At 38.4% G+C, this 25357-nt stretch overlaps 2 protein-coding genes across 2 annotated transcripts; one reads left to right on the forward strand and one right to left on the reverse strand.

Moving 5' to 3' along the window:
• The first annotated feature begins 9059 nt into the window (after positions 1-9059).
• LOC124111109 lies at positions 9060-20060 on the forward strand. Its single transcript, XM_046470702.2, has 12 exons — positions 9060-9230; positions 11231-11312; positions 12146-12232; positions 12511-12693; positions 13302-14396; positions 15749-15887; positions 16264-16340; positions 16741-16926; positions 17738-17878; positions 18353-18430; positions 19266-19335; positions 19771-20060. Exons 1-12 carry the CDS (start codon positions 9228-9230, stop codon positions 19994-19996), a joined length of 2367 nt encoding a protein of 788 aa, XP_046326658.1. The 5' UTR covers positions 9060-9227; the 3' UTR covers positions 19997-20060.
• Positions 20061-20888: 828 nt separating this feature from the next.
• On the reverse strand, positions 20889-24844 carry LOC124111110 (scavenger receptor class F member 2-like). The gene is made up of 3 exons (XM_046470704.2): positions 23567-24844; positions 22875-23010; positions 20889-22676 (listed from the first exon to the last, which is right to left on the reverse strand). The coding sequence occupies exons 1-3, from the start codon at positions 24387-24389 to the stop codon at positions 22280-22282; spliced, it is 1356 nt and encodes a 451-aa protein (XP_046326660.2). The 5' UTR covers positions 24390-24844; the 3' UTR covers positions 20889-22279.
• Positions 24845-25357: the final 513 nt, after the last annotated feature.

Consider the following 25357-nt stretch of genomic DNA (forward strand, 5'->3'; position numbering starts at 1 on the left):
TCCTGGGGACGTATGTGGTGCTGCCACCACCCTCACTATCATGCTCTTGGACTGACTACCTAGAGCAACATGAGCTCTGTGAGGACTTAAATTGTGATCCTGGAACTCAGTTGTGACCTAAATGGGTTGACCACTGGGTGTAACATTTGGTTCACATGACATCAATCTCATTAAAATCAGACCTCAGCTCACGCAACCGCTAAACAAAGATCTGAGGACATCCCATTACAGGTCATGTCAGACCGACCTTGCGCGGACTTTGACCGACCAATGGAATGACCAATCAGAAGGCAGCTTTCTCGTGCTTTACGACACTAATTTCAAATTGGCGACTACGCTTTGGAACATATTTTGACAAATTCTCGATTACAAATTTGAAACCTGAACAAAAGAACATTCTGGAATTGCTAATAGATGGTCTAGATTGTATAGATTCGGTCGTTAAACCCGTAACTACCGTTCGGAGTTAAAGTTTTCGAGGTTGCATCACATTCTGACTGTCACTTTCATAATCTGGTAAGCGATGCTCTGATTTGTTGGATGAAAGGTCGTTCTGACGTGCCCCTCATTGGATGTCCTCGGATCCTTGTTTAGCGGTAGCGAGAACAAAGATTGGATTTTTATGAGATTGACATGACACTGACAAGTCATGTACTCTTGCTCAATCATCAGATCGGTCCTGGTGTCGTATGTGGTGCTGCCACCACCCTAACCATCATGCTCTTGGACTGCTGCCGGATAGTACCTAGTGCCTCTTTCCAGGCTGTTTCCAGATGTCTTGTCTACCATCCATAAAGCATATACATAACCTCGATTCATTAGAAAATATGGTGTATCAATGTTGCTATTGAGGACCTCCAAGCCGCTGTGCTGACTGTAGTCTGAGGTGCCTGTGTGCCATAAGCAGACGCATTCCTCTAGAAGGACATCTTTGTTTCAGACCCACCGGCTTGTTTCGAATCTTTGACATCAAAAGTCAGATTACTTTGGCAGCCCTGAAGTTGTCCCTCAGTTCGAGTACAAACATGAATCTGTTTCTCAACGCAATGGTGAGAACATATCGATCCTGCCTGGGAGTAGTCTTTCCAGGCCTCCTTCTGCCCACCCAGACTTAACACCACCCTTTTGACGATATTGTTCCATCAGTCAGGCAATCACACTTTTAGATTTATTGAAGTGTCTGGGAAATTCACCCTGTGATTGGACAGCTTCAATCATGCTTTTTGCGTGCAATTTTTCATTCTGTCATGTACACTTTTGGAGGCATTTCCCTTCTTTGTTTTTTTGTTTGTTTGTTTGTTGTTTAAAGCTGCACTCAGCAATATTCAAGCTATATGAAATAATAATCAAGTCTGGACCAGACAATCCAGTGATTGATATCATGAGCAGTGATCCACGCAATTGGGATCGATGACATGCATCAACCAAGTCAGCGAGCCTGACAATCCGAACCCGTTAGTCTCTTATGACAAGCATGGTCGCCTTTTACGGCAATGCTACCCCGAATCTCCATGGGGCCCTGTGTTCTTTGTACCCGATCTATGAACCATGTGGTTGTGTCACGTTTATTGGTACATGCCTGTCACCAGGATGTGTCATGTTGATATGCAATTTGCAAAGTTTGAATGAGTTTGTGTTCCGCATTCAGTGACTGTGTCTTATAGCTGAAATGACAGGGGTTCCCTGAAATATTGTTCTTTGTATTTGTTAAACGTTAAAGCATCAATAAAACATTTTGTAAAATTTTATTTGATTTGTGTATCTCTTAGTCTTTTCAATAGCAAGTAACAATGGATCGCAGACATATACCCAACCTGTCTGTATATGTACACTTGTTCACAGACACACATACAGCTGTTCACAACACCTGTCTGTACATATACCCCTGTACACAGACATACATACAGCTGTTTACCAACACCTGTCTGTACATATAACCCTGTACACAGACATACATACACCTGTTTACCAACACCTGTCTATACATATACCCCTGTACACAGACATAGATACAGCTGTTCACCAACACCTGTCTGTACATATACCCCTGTACACAGACATACATACAGCTGTTCACCATCACCTGTCTATATATATAACCCTGTACACAGACATACATACAGCTGTTCACCATCACCTGTCTGTACATATACCCCTGTACACAGACACACATACAGCTGTTCACCATCACCTGTCTATATATATAACCCTGTACACAGACATACATACAGCTGTTCACAGACACCTGTCTATACATATAACCCTGTACACAGACACACATACAGCTGTTCACCTACACCTGTCTGTACATATAACCCTGTACACAGACATACATACAGGTGTTCACCTACACCTGTCTATACATATACCCCTGTACACAGACATACATACAGCTGTTCACCATCACCTGTCTATATATATAACCCTGTACACAGACACACATACAGCTGTTCACCATCCCCTGTCTATATATATAACCCTGTACACAGACATACATACAGCTGTTCACCTACACCTGTCTATACATATAACCCTGTACACAGACATACATACAGCTGTTCACCAACACCTGTCTGTACATATACCCCTGTACACAGACATACATACAGCTGTTCACAGACACCTGTCTGTACATATAACCCTGTACACAGACATACATACAGCTGTTCACCAACACCTGTCTGTACATATAACCCTGTACACAGACATACATACAGCTGTTCACAGACACCTGTCTATACATATAACCTGTACACAGACAAACATACAGCTGTTCACCAACACCTGTCTGTACATATAACCCTGTACACAAACATACATACAGCTGTTCACAGACACCTGTCTATACATATATAACCCTGTACACAGACATACATACAGCTGTTCACCAACACCTGTCTATACATATATAACCCTGTTCACAGACATACATACAGCTGTTCACCAACACCTGTCTGTACATATACCCCTGTACACAGACACACATACAGCTGTTCACCATCACCTGTCTGTACATATAACCCTGTACACAGACACACATACAGCTGTTCACAGACACCGGTCTATACATATAACCCTGTACACAGACACACATACAGCTGTTCACAGACACCTGTCTATACATATAACCCTGTACACAGACACACATACAGCTGTTCACAGACACCTGCCTATACATATAACCCTGTACACAGACACACATACAGCTGTTCACAGACACCTGTCTGTACATATAACCCTGTACACAGACACATACAGCTGTTCACCAACACCTGTCTGTACATATAACCCTGTACACAGACATACATACAGCTGTTCACCAACACCTGTCTATACATATAACCCTGTACACAGACATACATACAGCTGTTCACCAACACCTGTCTGTACATATACCCCTGTACACAGACATACATGCAGCTGTTCACAGACACCTGTCTGTACATATAACCCTGTACACAGACATATATACAGCTGTTCACCAACACCTGTCTGTACATATAACCCTGTACACAGACATACATACAGTGGTTCACAGACACCTGTCTATACATATAACCCTGTAAACAGACAAACATACAGCTGTTCACCAACACCTGTCTGTACATATAACCCTGTACACAAACATACATACAGCTGTTCACAGACACCTGTCTATACATATATAACCCTGTACACAGACATACATACAGCTGTTCACCAACACCTGTCTATACATATATAACCCTGTTCACAGACATACATACAGCTGTTCACCAACACCTGTCTGTACATATACCCCTGTACACAGACACACATACAGCTGTTCACCATCACCTGTCTGTACATATAACCCTGTACACAGACATACATACAGCTGTTCACAGACACCTGTCTGTACATATAACCCTGTACACAGACACATACAGCTGTTCACCAACACCTGTCTGTACATATAACCCTGTACACAGACACACATACAGCTGTTCACCAACACCTGTCTGTACATATAACCCTGTACACAGACATACATACAGCTGTTCACCAACACCTGTCTGTACATATAACCCTGTACACAGACACACATACAGCTGTTCACAGACACCTGTCTGTACATATAACCCTGTACACAGACATACATACAGCTGTTCACCAACACCTGTCTGTACATATAACCCTGTACACAGACACACATACAGCTGTTCACCAACACCTGTCTATACATATAACCCTGTACACAGACACACATACAGCTGTTCACCAACACCTGTCTATACTTATACCCCGGTACACAGACATACATGCAGGTATTCACATCTGCCTGCACAAATACAGGGGCAGTGGGTGCCCGGTGCCACTGTTGGCTCACAGGTGTTGTGTCAGGATCCGCTGAATGTGAGTTTGAATCCTAGATTAGATTAAGATCCCTAATTTGTGAGCACCACACCCTGCCCGTTGGTGTCTCTAAGAAGATGTCTACAACCTTTATCACTGTGAGCTTTCCTCTAACATTCAGCCAACATGCCCAGATATTACTGGAACCAACGTGTACTCCTATGTAATTCTTTTATGTGCAGTTGTTTACCTATGTCTGTCTGTACAAATACATCCATAATTATCCACATGAAGAGCCAGATTAGATTTGATCTTCAGCAAACCATGCCTATTGTAAGAAGAGAGTAACAGGATCGGGTGGTCAGACTTGCTGACTTGTTTGACGCTTGTCATCGATACCCCAATTGTATAGGTTGATGCTCATGATGTCAGTCACTTGATTGTTTGGGCCAGACTTGTTTAGGGCTGGAATATTGCTGGATGCAGTGTTAAACAACTAACAAAACATCCATAATTACATATACTTATAACTCACAAAATGATATTTTAAAATTTATTTATTAACATCAGATACATTATTGTCAGAAGTATGACTAAAATAGAAGGTATATAAAAGATACAATATAGAGTAGAAACTATATATATAATGTTTTGATGAGAGATGTCTTTTAAGAACAATACATACATATATTCAGATAAAGGACACATGAGTTACTTTTATGTGAACAGTATTAAATATTTTTATAAGAGATTGTGTTTATACCCCCACTTAGAAATTTATTCTATCAAGATCAGGTGGACCAATCAGATCTCATCATTCAGAGTGAGTGGTTGAGTTGGGTTTAACGCCGCTTTTAACAGTACTCCAGCTTATGTCAGTATGTCAGCTTAATGTGGGAGGAAAGCCCGAAGTGATGGAGGTCTCAGATGTTTACCACTTCGGTAAAACCAATGAGCACGGGTATGGTGCTGACAAACCTAGAAACATAATCAGGGTGAACCGGGATTCGAACCCACAATCATAGGTTTCTGGCGTGCCTAAGGGACGCAACTCTGCACAGCGAATTGCGGCGCTTTAGATGACTGGGCCACCCGTGCCCCCCTCATCATTCTGACTTGGAGGTATGACAATACATCTTATACAAGTAATGGTACCAATCCATGGCTAATAAAGGTACTAATACACCATGGCACATTGTTGTACCAAGACATCCTGGTCCATAATGGTGTGAACACATTATAATGACATACTGACAGTATGTACACAAGACATGTAATGACTAAAACATGCCACAGCTTATGACAGTACTAACATGACATGTATTGAGACAGTTTGGCTATAATGGTGCAATGAAACATCACAGGTTAATGTGTAAACAAACCATAGCTAATGATCGTTACATGTCATGGCTTACAATGACACCAAATACAAATCATGACCAATAGTCAATGTACGAAATTGTTCCAGATGCTTGAATATAAAACATGGATAATACAAGATCCAGATACAAGAAGACACAATATGAGAAGCAGATATGGAGGGTGCTCCAATGACTGATGGCAGCATATGCCAAGGGAACAATGGGGTCTAGTGGGAGAAGGTACCATTGAGTCCCAAAGGTCTGTTGGCAGATGTGGGATCGTCAGGGATGATGCCAGCATATGACAGGGGACCCCTAGGTCTGATGACAATTTGTGCCAACGGCATCCTTAGGGATGATGACCATAGGTGCCAAGGATGTCCCTAGGTCTGATGACCATAGGTACCAAGGATATCCCTAGGTCTGATGACCATAGATGCCAAGGATGTCCCTAGGTCTGATGACCACCGGTGACAAGGATGTCCCTAGGTCAGATGGCCATTGGTGCCAAGTATTGTGGTCTCCCTTTGCGGATATGACACCAAGGCGCTCCGGTCCGAACGTGCACTTGACTGGCCATCTAAAAGTGCCAATTCTGGGTTTGCGAGGCAATTGGTCCAAGGTCAGATACTGCTCTCTTGTTCGTTGTTTACCACGTTAGTGAGAATTTGTTCATGGAACTGATAACCGACCTGTAAGATGCTATCTAGAGTATCGCTGGACCAGATTCCCACCGGGGTGAAGGCACTTGACACAACAGCAGTATATGCCATGCTGGTACACTGTGTACCTGCATTCTCAGCCCTAGAAAAGAACAATACTGTATGAAGACACTTGTTGCTTACCGATTTTACTCACGGAGATACATGACTAGTTCAAGAACAGGGGTGTGTGTGATTAATGCATTGCTTCATACAACAAGAATAACTGCCCCAAAGAAGGATTGTAAAATATAGTTGATGTGGAAAAAGAGTCAGTGGAAACTATACAATAAAACTAATAAACTAATAAAACGGAACCATTTTGACACAGGTACCCATGCATGTTAATCACATTGTTATTTTGAATACGCTGTTGGGTCAACCCAAAGAGATTTGATTCGAAGTGGACTAATATCTTAAAAAGAATGCAAACAACATTCAATTTGTCCAGATACCTATACAGGTGTTCACATTTGTTCTCCAGGTAAAAATTAACTTTCCATTGAGAATACCTCATCCCTTCATATTATATCCTACAAGTATTATCCAGCTATCACTTACGGTCCAAAGATCCCCTCAACTGTTCCCTGATTGAAATTCCCCATCACTGAATAGCGGCAGTCTGGCAAGTCCCCTGAGGTCACGGCGGTGCCCTTGGCCTGCGTGGTAGCGGACTTGGCCTGCGTGGGGGCGGACTTGGCCTGCGTGGGGGTGGACTTGGCCTGCGTGATGACGGACTTGGCCTGCGTGGGGGTGGACTTGGGACGGATCGGCAAGATATCCTTTATAGTATCCTGAATCTGGAGTTCTGAACAGGAAGTGACAACTGGGTGGTACCCAATGCCCCCACACGCACATGTCCCGTGGCTTCCCGACCAGGTGTAGTCGTTTGGTTTGGGGTGTAACACTCCCTTCAGGTTTAAGCAGTGTTGACGGACATGATGGGTTGGCCTCGGGGCTGCTTCTTCTGGCACTGTTGGTTGGGGAGATCTGTGAAGTTAAGATATAATCTTTGTGTCACAAGTTCTTTCTCGGCAAATCTAGGAGAATTGTGGATCTTTTCAAACTATAAGAAGATATATTTGGTCTGTTACTTGGTAGCGGATTAGAACAAGAACCTTTCTTTCCTTGTTAATGTAGAAAGATGAAATAAAACTTGCAATAAATCTGTCAATAAGTAACGTTGTAATAAGTTCATCCATTACTTGGCCAAGGTAATGAAAATAGCCACTAAAATAGGTCATCTTAAAGTTGCATGCACACGATTTCTAAGATTTATTCATATATGAATGTGCAAGATAAATGTAAGTAAACCTAAACATGATATAGTAATTCAACTCACTTCTTGGCAACCGAGGATTTATTTTTGTATTGAGCCTCGTCCTGCAACATTAAAGAAATATTTTATATCTAGCGTGTATTATATATATATTTATGTATCACTGGAATTCAGGAATTTAGGACGAGTTAACAACGTTTTATTGCACAGACAAGGCTACGAATAGGTGTTGACATCATATATCACGCATAACGTTTGAGGAAAAGCCACAACAATTAGATGACTGGTTTTCTGGAATTGCTTCCTATTTTGACCAAATTCAATATTTTTTAACTACGACATTTGTAAGGACACGAACACCTGTCATGACAGAGGTAAAACAGGTAAAAATGCTATAGCATAATCACTGATTTACTATTGCTAAATGATTTTGTAACTTGAAGACATGTTGTCAGTTCTTAATCCAGTTAATGTCTTGCCTTCAATTGTTTACTGCCGCTTAGAACAGTTTTGAAGTGGTGCATGTTGATCTTACTAACCAATATTTTCAATGACAAAAATGACAATGACTAGAAATTGACACTCGTCCTATTGTCCTTGCAAAACTGTCCAATGGTTAAGTATCCTAAGGACTAGTAGAAATTTGCCCTTTTTAAGGGTTTTGCTATATGTTATTTTTTAAGGACTAGCGTTAGTTTATAATTTGTATCGTTGTTAAGCATAAAACCGTATATTTGACCTACCTCAATGTGCCGCATACATGGCAAGCAACTCAGAAAACTGCGAGCAACATTCGCCGGCTTCAAGTTTCCGCTTTCTTCCTCGACGAATTGACCGATATAACGAACTTAATTTTAGTCCCGGCCATTTGTTGTATATATGCTATGGTTATTACGAACTAAAATTAATGGTCCCGTTGTGTTTGTTATAACCGCAGTTTACTGTATTTCGTTTTAGGAACTGTGGAAAATTGTCAGAGTACCAGTATAATAACTTAAGCCTTGTACCTGATTGCTATTTCCAACTTTTTTTTACGAGACATTAACAAGCGATGGCCTGAATCTCTGCATGAATATAAAAAAATAGTAATGTCTTGTAATGTTTTCTCGCAAAATTGATATTTTCGTTAACCAAGTGTGTTATCGCTTTTTCGTACGCCTAATGTTAAAGATGTGTTTTTACTGCGTACAATATATGCGAAAAAGCATTTTTTTCCAGAAACTTGTTCCAAAAATTAGGATGCGCATTTTATTCACTCAAGTCTACATGGTATACAAGTAATAACGTTATATTCTATATTCCTTAGGTCTTGTGCACTGATAGTTAAAATGCGATAGTTCCCAAAATGTTATTTTGTAGTGGTATGCAGATCTCCATGAGGGGAATGTGCAATTAGAGTTATGTGCCCTTCAAACGCGAGCAGACGGCTGACAGGAATAACAAAATATACGCTTACATCAGAAGGAAATATGACATTATTAAGTCTAGCGATTGAAAAAGATGATGTTTCGAAGACAAAACCTTCCTTCCAAGGACCGTAAATCTCCGTGGGTGCTCTAACTGTATCTCTACATGGTGAGGCAAATGTGTGACCATACAAGGATGGGTCCATTTTTTTCTTACAGAGGTTGAGAATAGACATGAGAAAATCAGAGTCAGAAAGAAGTAATTTTGATTTAACGTTTTGAAGGCTACTTTAGCAAAGAGCAAAATATTTTGATTTATTCGGCAGTTTGACTTTGATAGACATCAACAGACATGGTGACATTGATGGATTCAGTTGTGATCAGCTGATGACTTGGATCCACTCTTCAACGCTTACATTTTCACCTTTCTCGATTATTAAATTGTGTACAACAATGGCGAGTTTATGCCTTAAAACATTGATAAGACAGCCATAGCAGGCTCTAGTTTCTTGGCAGGTGAAAAATATTTGACATTGATTAGTGGTCCATATTAGGATTTCCTGTTTGTTAAAATCAAGGATGTGCTCGGTTTTATTGGGCATGACTCATGATAGTTAACACAATAATAGTGCACAAAATATAAATACATGTTAGGATACTACAGAATCGACCAATGTCTAGGTTCCCATGATGTACCCTGTCAGATTAGCACCAGTGGTGACAGTGTTTTAGAACAGGTCCCCAGTGCTCTGTTGTTTCTCAAAAGAGCCTGAAGAGGTTACTGAATTGAATCAGGTGGTCAGGCTTGGTGATTTTGTGTAAGACACTGCTCATTATATAACAACCACTAGTTTGCCAAGTTCAGACATGATAATATACAAGTTGCCGTGATACAGGTGAATGTTGCTGAGTGGCAGAAAACATGGACAAACAGTTAGATTTGATGTGTTCTATTTACCCAGTTATTTACAGGCCACCTGCTGTTATAAAGGCGGAATATTTCTGAGTGCTGCTTTAAACGACAAACCAAGAACAAATTGATTACAAGGAACATCTCTTGAATGTCATGCGGATCATTGTAAAATATCTGTGGCTAGTCCAAATACACTTTTTCATTGTTTTGGATTTTATTTAAAGAAAGAACCAAGGCATGCCAGGTGTGATAGAAACTAGAACAGGAAATCAGGTAAACTAAATGTATCCACATGATTTGATAACATGATTAATTCTATGAGAAAAATTGTTTAATGTTCACCAGAGTTCATAGCTTGTGGCGGCAAATGTGGACTGCTTCTGTTAGTTTTCTTTTAGAGAAGTCATGGAGCAGTCCACGTTTGCTGCCACAAGCCATCAATCAACAGAGATCAAAGCTATTTCATCCCATCCACCTACTATGAACATGTGATGAACTCAATAAGCAATAATCACAAAACCTATGCAAACTTATCCTGTATGATTGGCTTCATGTCTCATTTGCTTCCAAAGAAGGATAATTGTGGCAGTATTATCCTTCTGTTGTCGTTACCTACTCATGTTATCCCACTCATGTATGCAATTGTTGTTACTGTTAATCCTTCACCTCCTATATATATTCTGTACCATGTTCCTCCTCATTCAGTAATGCTTGACAACGGTATAAGGATCTATACCGAAACATTGCCTTAACCATGTTAACAGTATTTAAGAAGTTGTTATCCATAAATTGCATCTACTTTGTCATTCAGCAACTTCTAAGTAATGCCTATCAACAATAAATATGCCATGAAGATGAAAACAATATTTTGAATAACTCTGTTCTATGTAACAGCATAAGGGATGTGTTGTTACCCCCCAGAAAAAAACAACAACATGTTCCCCAGCATTCCATTTATTTATTTAATCACTAATTCAGATTCTCTTATTAAACTTGCCAAATATCTCATATGTTTTTATTTAAAACACAGGAAGAATTGTAAACTCTTTGTAACTCTCACTAGACAACATTTGTAACTAAATTTGTACTAAAGGTCTTTAGGCCTGGACTATGAATAAACTTTGTCTGTCTGTCTGAATTTTATACACTTTGCAGACACATTCTACAGTAGATACTTTTTAACCTGTTTCAGATAACACAGACATGATGAAAATGTCAAATTTTATATGTTTTAATTAATCATGTTAATATTGCAGGAAACAATGAAGACACTGTTTGAGCTGACAGCAGAATTTGTGGGAGAACATGGGCACCTGTATCCAAAGGCTGCCTTTGCCTGTAAGTAAGACTACCATACAACAGGCATTGAGCAGGTCCAGAACTTCATGACTCACATTTAGCATTGTTTAGTTGCAAAATTGTCCATATGATATTTAAAGATTTAAATCAGCTATACATCCTGAGAGATATGTCGTACTACCATGTCATTAGCATGATTAGTTACAAATCTGTGTATTTGAATCATGAATTCAAGGGCTTCTTTCTAGCAGGGTTTTACACAATGTGAAATGTGCGTCCAGTATGCACAAATGTGTAGAATGGATGCAGAAAAAAGTATATAGTGAGTCACTCAGGATTTACAGTAATATTCATTGTACCACATTCTTGACAAGAAATATACAGGCCCTGTGATTAAGTTCATTATTAAATCTTACAGTACAGTACAGTACAGTACATAATTGTATTACTTAGGACCCTCATATTTCCTGTTAGGACCTTTGAAATTGGTTACTAGGTGTACTCTGGACCCCAAGTTGTGTAAGTCAATGTAAAACCCTGTTATAGGAAACTCATTTAGCATGATTAGGTAAATAACCCGGAAATATTTATTTTAGTCTGTGCTTCACTGTCTTGTGATCTTGATACTTGTGGATATATGTTGCACACAGAGGAAATATTTCTATTGTTAAACATGTTAAACAGCCTGTAATATATGTCAAATATATGTCTTTACTTCTATTTTAGTTTATCATGTTTGTGTTTAAACCATGTAAACAGTCTCATTCACTATACAATTATTTGTTTGGAAGAGTTAAGAGATATTTTCTCAAGGAATAATGAATGACCATGTTGACAAATTTCCAAGCATTTTTTTGCTATTTTACCCAAAGGTCAGCCACGCACAGTACTTGAGCTGGTTATGATGAAACTGAGTGCTGCTGATCTCTATAGGCTGGATGACATCCTGTGCTGCCAGGGTGAGGAGAATGACTGAAATGCCCTTTAAGCGCTTTTATTGACATTATATACAATTGCTTTTTGGTATTGATACTCTTGTAGAGTAAGGCGTTCATCACATTAGCAATATTTATTGTTATGCACTAGTTTCAATGTGTCAGAATTAATGCTAGATCTATGTTGAAGAATATCATGTTCATTGACTTAATGTTTTTCCAACAATACAAACAGTCAGAAAGAATCAAAATTCCTAGTCCAACAACTGCTAATTACAACTTTATTTACAATTCTGTTTCAGGTTTAGATGTAGATGTTGTATGGCATCATCACTGCCAGACCCTCAACTTGCTCCGACGAGGTGTCAAGGATGTGTTTGGGGAGTCAGATGGTATAACCTGCTACAAGGATATCTACCATTACAAACAGTTCCATTCTCTGCTGACAATTCTCTCTCTTGATACATTTGCTGCTGGCATGTGTGGTGAGATGTTGCTATTATCAGACAAACAGACTTAGTTTAAAATTAAGCTTGTCAGACGAAACAAAATGTCCTACACACTCGGAATATTCATCCTGAGATTTATTGAACATCAGGAACAAGGGAGTTAAACTTGTCAAATCAGACAGATAATGTTTTATGAGAAAAGATCTTTTGACATGTTTGAAACAGCTACATCAAGCTTTGAATTTTTAGTTGAATCTGCTCAGACAGCAGGGGTAAAAATGGATTGTTTATCAAGTGTGGCACAGGGCACTCACAATTATCTTTAGGTCTGTTTGATCCATCTTCCAATTTGGTAAATTTTTTTTTCATCATGAGCTAGATAAAATGCAGTGTAATTTAAAATGTTCTTCTTTTTCATTGAGATTGATAATTCCCTTTTCAACTTCAAATCTAGGGACCATAAATCTGCAGAACAGAAGATTACGAAGATGAAATACTCATATTCAAAGCAGCATTGAATCGTACTCACCCATTAGGGACCCACGTAATTCCAATTTGTCATTTCCGATATATTTTGGTATGTTTTTGATATTATTATTTTGATATTTTTGTTAATTCATATCCTGAAATAACTATTTTTTCAGATGTTCCATCACCGACTGATATGTACACAGTGCCTTTGCACAAACTAAAACAAGGACAAGGTTCACGCCAGGCAGATGAGGTCCATCCATCCATCTACAAATCTTTTCTTATGAAATGTGCAAAGTATTGCAAGAAACTTGTTTTAAATGGACGACATGTACACTATATAGCTTCAGATGAAGAACTAATGATGGAACTGATCAAACATACTGAAAAGCTTGTCATCTCTCCACTTACAACATTTTGCTTTTATAATTTGAAGCATTTCCTAACCCAGCTTTTGACAGAAGGGCACCTTGAACAAATCTCATTACGTGGGTCATCACTGAGCGAGAAAGAATTAACACAGCTGTTAGCCATATGTAGTGGCTGTCCTTGTCATGGAGAGGAAACTGCCATGTTTAGTGGTGGGAAAGAAGTTGTGAAATCTGTTTCCACTACCATGTCCACCCTCTTGTTGAAAAAGTCTTTCACAACTGCACCAGAAACCACAAAACAAAGCTCCTCAAATGAATCATCTCCGGGATCTTCAGACACATCATTAAAAGATCAGTTAAACCAGTTATACCACAGAGACTTACAGGACAAAGTGCTGGACTGTTTGCTGGATCAAGCAGTCCCCAGCAGTTCAAACTCTCAGACACAGGCAATGTCATCAAGTGATACTTCTTCAGAAACTAGTGCAATAGGTAGTACCACTCCACCCAGATGTCTTTCACCCCAGGCTAAACCTTACAGCATACCTACCTCACCTTTAGCATCAGATAAATCCAAGTCCATACTCTCAAGAAACACTTTGAGCAAGTCTAGCTCAAATCACCAGAGTCTGTCAGCAACTGCAGTTTCGAGGCCGAAAGTCCATAGGCGTGTATCTGATTGTCTGGCAGCTAGTAGCTCCGCCAGTGAATGTTCTGCTGCTTCCAGTGATTTGATCCATAGAAGTAGGTCTTGTGAAAAGCTCTGTGTAGGCTCTGGTGGAGTTCCGATCTTTGCTATGACCAGTGATACTGGAACTCTGACAGCTGGTGATATTATCAGTCAGTATCTACCACATTGGAGCAACTTGAGAAAACTGTATGTCTTTTTGAGTGCAGGTAGGTTAAAGAGGATTGAATTTATACCTTAAACCCATTAAAAAGACTCAGGATACCTTTAACATTAGATGAACTGACTCAGGCAAGTGGACTGGTGCAATTCCTTTCCTTCTCAAAGTTTAACAAATTGATGTATGTGTGATGTATCTAAGTTCTAGCATTCAGTAAGCAAGGTAGGCAAGACATAATTTCATATTATGTTTTGTGATGTTAACTCGTTAGAGGAGATCAATAATGTAGACATGAATAACAAACCATAAAGTTAATTGCTAGCGAGACCCTGGCCAGTCACATCAAACAGACAAGCATGTGCAGGATAAAGCAAGTAGAAATAATTTCCTGTTATCATGTCATACAAAGCAAATTTTAAACTTATCTTATCTCACACTATGTATTTCTTCCTTCTTCTTTTGATCCTATGTGGAAACATGCTTGAACATGGTTTCCAGCTTCTAAAACCAAATCACCCGAACACATCCCAACACCAACATGGTCACTATCCAAGCAAATGGGTAACGCACTGTAATCCCGTGCATAACAACCTACATTGTACATGACCTCATCACCCTTCACACATTATTCTCTTTCTCATCGCCACACTGTGGAAACGTGTTTTGGGAATATTAGAGAATACATTTTTGTTTTTTTATTTACCAAAATGTGTTACCAAGTTGGCTGTCTCTTCCACTGAATGACAGTCATGAAACAACCTCTTACATCTAGCATACCATCCTTGTTTTTTATTTATTTGTTGTTTAGCTGTTGCACCTGATGGCATGATGAAACCTTGTTCAAGCACATTTCCACATAGGATGGAAAAAGAAGGAAGAAATGCAGAGTATGAGATACTAACATAACATATATCACATAAGCCTCATAAGCACATAGTCATCATGGTAATCTATATTATATGCTGACACTCTTTACAGACTAGACCCGTGAAGATCTGGGTTAGAATAAGCCCTCAACCCATGCTTGTCATAAAAGACGACTATGCTTGTCGTAAGAGGCAACTAACGGGATCGGGTGGTCAGGCTAGCTGACTTGGTTGATGCATGTCATTGTATCCCACTTGCGTGGATTGATGCTCATGATGTCAATCACTGGATTGTCTGATCCAGACTTGATTATTTACAGACTAATGCCATATAGTAAAACACATTGAAACTGAAGTGAACTGAGAAACACCAAACAAGTTCTTATTTGATTAATTTTGATGATTGAATTGAGTTTTGGAACATACACCCTTTCACAACGCTGAGGTGACCATAATTTTGTTAATGTTATATATGGTAGTGTTTAACAGGGTTATAAATGGTCTGTCAATAACCCTAACTTCATCTTGTTCACAGGACTTATGAAAACTGTTCTGGAGTTGGTGCGCCGTAAACAACTGACACACCTAGTTGTTGACACAGGCTTTACAGATATGTTCTTAGAATGTCTTATACACCTATTTATGTGTCACTACCAGCACAGTGAATATGTGCGGTGAGTATGTCTGTTTAATATGGTTCTGCAATTTTGAGGATTGGTATTAAAATATTTAATAACTGAGTTTGGAACATAATCATGGTTGTAAGATGCTATTAATATTAGTGTGTATGGGGATGTAGACATGGTAGACAGGATTTGATAATTGATCTGTATATATTTTGAAACAAAATTTATTTGCCATGTTTCATAATGATTTACCAATTGTTTTGATAGGTCTTATTGCTATTAAATGCATACTTATCGAGTTATGAGGACAGTTGCCTTTTACCGGGTATTTGCCTTTTCTATTAAGGGGGGACATATCTTAGTTTTACATATGTTAGTGGTATTTTTATTACTATATTTCAACTACTTGATTATACCCTTCCAGTTCAAAGCCAATGGAGTTCTTTCAAATATCTGGATGCAAGCTCATCTGCATTCAAGAACCTGTAACCATCAAACACAGTGAGTACTGACTAACCCAGGTTCGATTCCCGACTTAGGTACAATGTGTGAAGCCCATTTCTGGTGTCCCCTGCCGTGATATTGCTGGAATATTGCTAAATGTGGCGTAAAATCAAACTCACTCACTCACTAATGGCATGTTGGCACCAAACTTTCTTGTGTTATAATCTGTATAAACCGTTAAAGTGTTTCTAATTGGATAATCCTGAATAAGATGTATCAAAGTATACTTTACATGTCAAAATATTTGTCTAACTTTGGCCAGTACTTTCTGAAAGTATTGCAATAAACATTTTGACATGATTGGATAAGACTGTTATCTGTTATAGTGCATACTTTTTTGGTATATATATATATATATTTGGTGATATAAAAAAATATTTGATGCTTCTTCTTGCAGAGCTAGCTGCAGTGAAGGTTTTAGATTTGAGTTGGAACTCTTTCGAAGAACAAACATTCAACCTCCTGCTGGAGTTCATCAGAGCTGATACTGCTTTGAGAGGTTTGAGGCTGGCCTCGTGTCATTTGCAGCCTGACAAGATACGTCAAATTCTTGATACTCTGATTGTAAAACAAAGGAACACAGGTAACAACTCAACTAATGACATCCTGTTGACAGTGAATGATCACTAACCATGCTAACAGTGCTAACATGCTAATTTACTGTCTATTCCATTTTATGCTATAGTTACTGGACCATGGTTTGATTCTATGCTGCAAATTAGTGATAAATATAAATATGATATCAAAATAAGTTATTGAAGATGTTGAACAACACCATTTAAATAACTTTGTTTTATCCTTATCAGTTACGGAATATTTGAGGATTCGAAAATGTCAAGGTAGAATATTAGATAAAAAGGGACATCCTTTAGAATTTTGGTTATAGTATGCAAGTCAAAACTATCTGGGGACACCACCCTAAACTTTAATGCTTTGACATTAGGATTATGAAATATATCCACATCAAGTCATGGACATCATGAAAATGTATCTGAAACCTTTATGTGAACATTGTGATAATCAACTCCTACATGTACATCTTACCCGTGAAGATTCGGGGTAGAATAGGTCTTCAGCCGCAAAAGGCAACTATGCTTGTAAGAAGCAACAAACGGGATTGGGTGGTCAGGCTCGCTGACTTGGTTGAAGCATGTCATCGATCCCAATAGCGTTGATCGATGCTCATGATATCAATCACTGGATTGTCTGGTCCAGACTTGATTATTTACAGACCGCCGTCATATCGCTGAAATATTGCTTAGTGTGGCATAAAATGACAAACCAACCAACCAACAAATTGTACACTTGTATTTTGAATATGACTGAAACAGGATAATGCAGTATATCAAATGTTGACTTGCTATGTGTGGTAGTAAGATGTTAACATGTTTCAGGTCCTGGTATGGAGGAACTAAGCTTAAATGACAACATGGTAGAAGGTGAGGGATGCGAGCAGTCTCTCACAAATTTTGTGCTGCATTCAATGTCCCTAAAAAAGCTATGCCTTTCCAATGTGGGATTGTCCAACACAATAGGTATGTGTGACATTATGTTTGTAAAAATTGCTAATATATTGGCCCTTATTGGGGTGACCAATCAAGGGGACATGTCTTTCTCTCTTGACTATTAATTCTTTGAAGATGTCTTTTTGCAAGGGTCAGTAATGGCAGGTTCCTCCTTCACACAGATCAGGCCTTGCCTTTCACTATATATTTGTAAGAGTTAGGAATACATTTTCTTTTGTTGTCAAAATGCCAACTGTGAGATGGTCGTTGCCAGGTTTCCTTGAATGAAATGTTAATTTTAAAGATCTTGGCTAATGTTGGCCATAAGATAAGTATGTTATAGAAATGGGAATTGACATAAATTCCTCATTTCTACTGCCACTTGATTCACTAAACATGCTGAACGATCAATGTGTAAAACATTACAAAATGCTTCACCGTACAATGAATGATGACATGTATATACCTGTCACATCTTTGACCTGTATGCTATTGTCTTTCCAGATTTTTGCCCGAGCTTTGTAGATGCAGTAGGAGATCACCAGGGCCTGGAAATACTTGACATCAGCAACAACTATCTGGGTATGGATACAGTTAAAAATGGTTATTTATGATGAATAGAGGCCCAACTTCAAATTATCTTGCCTATGGGCCCATTTTATATAAATACGTACCAATATGTTTCAAAATCCAACTCATGAAAATAAAAAAATGTTCTAAGATTTTAATAGTCCATATGCAAACACTAAAACACTTCCTGAAAATGATACCAAAAGACTGTTTGGCACAGTCTGTAATAATGATAGTGAACTGTGTATTTGCTTATGATACTCTGAATCATGTAATTAAAGCGAATAGGAAATTAATGTGAAAAATCTGACTGTCCCTTGCACCCATTATTTAAAGTGACACCCTTTAATCTTGACATATTGGAGTATATTGCCATGTCAGGTTCCTTGCATATGGGCAGAGACAATGACATATGTAACAAAGCACACAATTAAAAGTGTAATTGAGTGCTACATTTGGACAGTGCATTTCATCAAGTTCCACGTGAAGTGTTGTCTGTTTGTTTAGTAGGAGTGTAACAATATATGAAACTATTGCAATTGTTTGCCCTACAATAGTACTTTATTGATAAGAATTTAAAAATGCCAAAAGTATTGTCAATAGTATGCATAACAATCTATAGTTTCAATAGTTCCAAATAGTAATAAATAAAACATAAATTATGCAAATTTGAAACCTGCCTGTGTGTTGGTTAGCAAGGATTACAACCACTTCAGAATTACTTCCCTTTGGGATGAGTGGCAACAGGGAAGAAAATGGCTGACTTTGAGATTGTCAGCAATAATTTATTCATTTTTATTACATTGAAAAAAATACGTCATGTGTCTTCTTTTATTCAATTTTACAGGAGCCAGGCATTTACAAGTATTAGAGAAGATCCTTGCTCTTTCTCCTGTTATGAGAGATCTGAATGCTGCGTAAGTACATCAAACATGTCAAACATTTGTCAAGAATGCTTGCTACTTGGTGGAAACTTGAGGGTGGGTGTGGAAATTATTTTGAAGCAGAATGTGATTTATACATAAAATATTGTTCATCATTGAAATTTTACAGACCTATGTGATCTGAGATTTTAGAAAAGCTGTCATGCTGAAATCAGGATGTGTGTTGCAAAATGCAGGGTTCACTCTAGGAACTTTCTGACATGGGCCGGCCCTTTATTTGAAAATTTCAAATACTCCAGAGGTATGTCCATACAGTGCAATGTTAAAACGCCCCGTTGTATTTGAAAATGTGGGCCTTTTTTAAAATTTAGGGGCCAAAAGCACAAGGCTCCACCCTAGAATTATCCCTGAAACTGGGAAGTCTAATGCTCAAATTACGCAAAATTTCAAACATTCTTTTTCTTGTAGATTCAACCAATTCAAAGGACAAGATCTGATAGAGATGTTAGACAGACTGGAGAGGAGTAGAAGTAAATTGAAACACAAGATGGACCACCTCAGTCTCAGTCGCAATGTTTTCACAGCTGATGAACAAATGTGTATCGTGAACAGGTTCTCAGTATATGCCCATGAAGTAAGGGCCAATTGTATAGGCATGCATGCTGATCCTCTTGAACATGTGGCACAGATGTGATGTGTAATGGCTTTCTAGCAGGCACTGACCATAAAAGAAATAAAAAGTGTTTTGTTATAGTGAATTGTCTCTGATTGATTTTCTATTGCAGAGTTCTGAAACTGAAATTACATTGTCAAGATGTATGTTTTAACCAGTGTAATAATGGCATGGTGTAACATTTGTTTGCTCATCTCAGTTAACATTATTATGCAAAATTGTTGTACTAGGACCTGTCATTGGTTTAATGGAGAAAGGGTAAAGAAATAGGTTTTAAGAGATATGTTTGTACCACAAGCTATTCTGAAAAAAAGTCTCAATCTATAAGACAATCTGAGCACTTGTGAACTTTTGGTAGAGTATCATTGCTACTGTATTTGTAGAACATAGTCTCAGATTGTCCTGTTAATTTGACACCAGACCATTGTAAGTTAAGTTGGTGTCTAGAAGGATGCGTACCTCTTTCAAGGCATTATTTGTTTAAATGTCAACTTTACACTCATTCAAATTGCATACTTTCTTTCATCAAAACAATTGACTTATCCTACCTATTATCTGCATCTGTCACAAAAGGTAGGCTTGCCTCAACTGCTAAAACATCATAATATGATTTTTAACTTGGTAGGATTGCACTAGTGGGAATAATATCTAAATGGCAGAGGGGAAGAACATATTAACTGTTTTACTTGTTACGGGTGGCCCAGTCGTCTAAGGTGCCACGATTCGCTGTGCAGAGTTGCGTCCCTTTGGCACGCCAGAAAACTATGATTGTGGGTTCGAATCCCGGTTCGCCCCGATTATGTTCCTAGGTTTGTCAGCACCATACCCGTGCTCGTGGGTTTCACCGAAGTGGTAAACGTCTGAGACGTGCATCACTTCGGGCTTTCCTCCCACATTTAGTTGACACGCCGCGATATAACTGGAATACTGTTAAAAGCGGCGTTAAACCCAACTCACTCACTCACCCTCTTTCCTGCTGTATTGTTTACAATATTTAAATGCATTTTCTCTCCTGATACAATTGAGGTGACCTAAGTTTATTTTGAATATAAGGTTTGTTTCTGATCCAAAAAACAATTGAACACTATTATTTGATATAATACAATGTTTATTGCGTGTTTATGAGTAACATGTAAAGAAGCAAATTACCAGGAGTCACTGGAGTTCATAAATCAAAAGCTTTGACACCTAAGGCAAGGCCGTAGTTAACTTTTTTTGACAGGGTGGGGGGCAAATATTTGTACAAGTATCACTTGTCCCCAACTTGTATTTTCGTGATTCAAATAAAACTGTTTTCTATAAAAAAAAAATCAAGGGAGTGCAACTGTCCCCCCGGCTGGCTACGGCACTGTAAGGGTGGCCTCTAACTATCTTTCCATACTATATGTTAAAGTGGTTGATGGTCTAGGTGTTCTCTCTATAAAGCTCGATCATGTTTGATGTATGTATATGTGGGTAAACATATCTTGTTTCAGAAATTAGTGACTGGATTGGTAAAAAGACATGTCCATGTATTTACATGAGGATTCAGATAAAATGTATTCATATACAATAACAATACACTGCATTGGTCAAGGTGAAACAAATTATGAAATGTACAACAATTTATGTAAAAGGACAAATATCAGCAACTTATGAACAGTACATATACATGGTCATTAATCTGTACGTATATGAATAGAAACGTAAACTCTCTCTGGGATATAAGATGCATATACAGGCATACTTGAATGTACTTCCTTGTAATATGTTTATAGGAACATTTATATACAAAGCAATATTAAACTGTACAACTTGCAAATTTACTTGTTTAATAGCAAAATAATAGTTTGTCCATATTAATGAATATATAATTATATATCTACTAATACACATGAAAAACACGTAAAAACGCCAGGCCGAAGCCCAAGGTTCGATTCCCTCAGGTGGCAGTCGACTAACGTGCCTCAAATCATTGTTTTGCTGAGTTATATTCCTAAGGTATACCAGAACTATGTTTGTGGGTTCAAATTCCAGATTTGTCCAGATCATAAATCTTAATTTATCAGCACATATCATTTTGGGGCTTCACCCAAGTGGTGCACATCTAGGATCTGCATCACATACATCTTTCTGCCCACATTAAGCTGCTATGATATAACATGAGATACAGTTTAGAACTGTGTTAAACATAATGCACTCACATAGGAGATATGTAAACAGGACGCTTGATAAGGAATAGCTAGAGTCTCCACTCTATCACTTTGGTAAAACTCATGAATGCAGGTATGATGCTGTCATCCCAAAGTTCATAATTTGTGATTGCTAAGGACTGCTATTCCTACGATCACTGGCGATGGTAAGATATGTTTTTGTAGATGTCATGGGTATGTAACCAAATTTATTAGAAAGATTAGGCAAAGAAAGACTTTCAGTAGTATGAAACATTTCAGTTGAAGATAGTGACTTGTTCACATCAGCTTTATCTGTGTTCTGACAGGGATAGCGATTTGTTGAAGAAATTTCATCGTCCAAAGCTTTTCCATGTATGGTTGCATTGATTTCTTCATATTCAACTGGTCTGCATAGGCCTGGTTGTGAAGGACATATGGTGTCATACTCGCTTATGACTTCGTATTGGTGGGTAGCATCTGGAGGAAGTGGAATTGGGTACTGTGGTCGCCTGCTCAATGGTGACTGATGAAGTTCTTTGATCGATATCCTAGGTAAGAACACAACACTCACACATAATACCAAAAGTGAGAACCTAATTACATGTGTAATTGCACATTGCAGTTATTGTTGTCAATTGCCTTATGTTTGAATTCCAAATATTGAACAAACAAACATATCAAAACAATTTCTTTCCCAACAAATGCCCGATCAGAAGACTAGTAGATGTAAGTATAAGATTACTTACCTTTTACAGATGAAAATGAAAACTGTCATTACAGTGACAACAGTTACAAATGACACAGATGGAATGACAACAACCATCAAAGGTACTTGATCTTGATGGGGGGTTGTTGTTAGAGGTATCTTGGTTGTAATCTCATCTGAAAAATAGTTTCCCCACTTTAAGTTTAATAGCTCTTCAGAATTGTTTCATGCCTGGCTTAGGTCTTGATCTATGTCACCATTTCAGCAAGATTTTAAAAAATGAACGGAAACAAAAACGCCACCTTGTTTAGGGATGACAGTTGATTTTCTTGTCCACAACTTATGTACAGGAACATAGTGGATGTCATATCAGACTTTTAAAAACTCTTGTGAAAAACTAGATTGTATCTTCGTCAAAACGTGTATGACATTGTTTCCTCAACCTTTAAATGTGCACATTTCATGTTAGAAGTATTGGTGGACGCGTGTATACGTTTGTTTTACGATTACATAAAAGATTGACCTAAGATGAGAGCTGATTGCCACGTCAAATCTTTTCCTTTGGAGTTCCCCTTGGAATCTAGTTCCAAGCATTACTCATCATGGCCTTTTAAGAAAAGTCCTGCACTTACAAAATATTTTAGGTTTATGCTTTAATTCAGATATTTTATTGTTTTTATCATGTTGATATAAACCAATGTGCACTATCTATGGGGAAAGCGGTTCAACTACCTTGGCTACTTGTGGTTGTTTCATGGCTGGGTGTCTGGAAGAGACATGTGCCCTCATATCTGTGACAGGGCCTCCCTGTACACTGCATTCTACATTTCTTATTGCATCTCCAACCATAGTATCCAGCTTCACATTCATTGCATTCACCTGTTCCTTGATGGCATTGGTTGTTTACACAGTTGGTACAGTTGGTATTGCAATGTGATCCAAAGACTCCAGGCTCACAGCCGTCGAAGCAGTCGCCGTTGACTCTATGACAGTGACGGTTCTTGCAGAAACTGCTGCACTTCAGTTCACACAATGTGCCGAAATATCCAACTTTACATCCATGAAGACATTGCCCCAAATGTCCACAAGAACTCGCCAAACAGTTTTCATTGCATTGAAGACCACATGACAAGCCGAAATACCCTACATCGCATCCATGACGACAATTACCTCTTTCCTGATCACACTGAGACGTACAGTTCTCGGACATGTATTCATCGAAGCTGTTTCTTTGAATGAAACACCTGTTCTGATCAGTCAGTCTGCAGTGACGATTGCACGGAACATGACAGAACCTTCCGTAGTAGCCAGTCAAACAGCCGTCAACACATCCACCAGTGTCACACGAACTCCTGCAGTAGCTGCAATCTTCACATTTTGACCCAAAGAAACCTTCGATACATTGTGTACACTCTCCAGAATTTCTATCGCATTTAACACATCTGACGGAACACTTCTTGTCACACCGTTCATCCCAATATCCGTCTTTGCACGTACATGTTCCACTTGTAGAGAGGCAGTCATCATGGACACATCCTTCTGAACACCTGATCATGCATGTAGATCCCCATGTTCCTTTCCTGCAGCCATCAGTACATATGCCTGTACCTTTTGTAGGATGCAACCGGCATCTACTGTACAAACACCCTTCACCACATCTAAATTTGCAATGATCACCGTAGTATCCGTCTTCGCAAGCATTTGCGCCTGATCCAAAATTAGATAACACTTTAAGTTGTAAATTTAATATATATAAACTTATGTATGTGTAAAATTACAAATCATTTGAAATTTAGCATTTCAATGAACAATGTCATAATAATGTTATAAAAAGCCATATTAAAGTACCTGTTCACTTCATTTAGAGTCAGTTGGGTTTAACGCCGCTTTGAAAGTATTCCAGTTAATTGCAGAATGTAAGTTTAATATGTGAGGATACCCTGAAGTGAAACCCAGGCATTTTTGTAATTAAGTTTATGAGCCAATTGTATTTCTTTTAATAAACTCATTGCAATAATGTAATTTGTGTGGCATTTTATTTGGTTCGAGAAAATCCCAGCCCAGATATAAAAACCCTTTCAGTTAAAAAAAGTCTATAATTTTTCGTTGACTGATCGAATTCACAAAAAGCGAATGAATTAATTAGTTTTAGTCCGCGTTCGCATTACTGAAATGCGATGTTATATTAAAAGTGCTTTAGAAAGACATTCATTGAGAAACGGACACTCAACCACACTATTTGATTTATGTCATGTAATTTGTATTTCCAAAGAACAATGCTTACCACTGAGGTAGAGGGATGATGCTAGAAACAACGAAAGGTGTAGTGAAGTCTTCATTTCTTCATTAAATGGAGAATATACCCCGCAATAATTAAGTTAGAATAAGCGTCCGTATCCAAGATCATTACATGAATGTTGTCATGTTGTACTTGTTATTTACGCAGTGACTCGAAGCTTTCAGTTTCAGACATTTGACAAAGCTTTGTAACCTTGTCTTAAAAAGTTAATCGAAAGTGTACAA

The sequence above is a fragment of the Haliotis rufescens genome, unplaced genomic scaffold, assembly GCF_023055435.1.
Source record: "Haliotis rufescens isolate VD_foot unplaced genomic scaffold, xgHalRufe1.0.p SCAF_2, whole genome shotgun sequence".
Taxonomy (NCBI): Eukaryota; Metazoa; Mollusca; class Gastropoda; order Lepetellida; family Haliotidae; genus Haliotis; species Haliotis rufescens.

What these genes read in the sequence shown, in the direction of transcription:
- LOC124111109 (XM_046470702.2), top strand. An exon ending in TGACATCCTGTGCTGCCAGG is followed by an intron (nt 12,233 to 12,510) that starts GTGAGGAGAATG and finishes ATTCTGTTTCAG; the next exon opens with GTTTAGATGTAGATGTTGTA. An exon ending in ATTTGCTGCTGGCATGTGTG is followed by an intron (nt 12,694 to 13,301) that starts GTGAGATGTTGC and finishes CTATTTTTTCAG; the next exon opens with ATGTTCCATCACCGACTGAT.
- LOC124111110 (XM_046470704.2), bottom strand. Translation starts at nt 24,389, where the DNA reads ATGATCAGGTGTTCAGAAGGATGTGTCCATGATGACTGCCTCTCTACA. An exon ending in AACAACCACAAGTAGCCAAG is followed by an intron (nt 23,011 to 23,566) that starts GTAGTTGAACCG and finishes ACTATTTTTCAG; the next exon opens with ATGAGATTACAACCAAGATA. An exon ending in TTCATTTTCATCTGTAAAAG is followed by an intron (nt 22,677 to 22,874) that starts GTAAGTAATCTT and finishes GTTCTTACCTAG; the next exon opens with GATATCGATCAAAGAACTTC.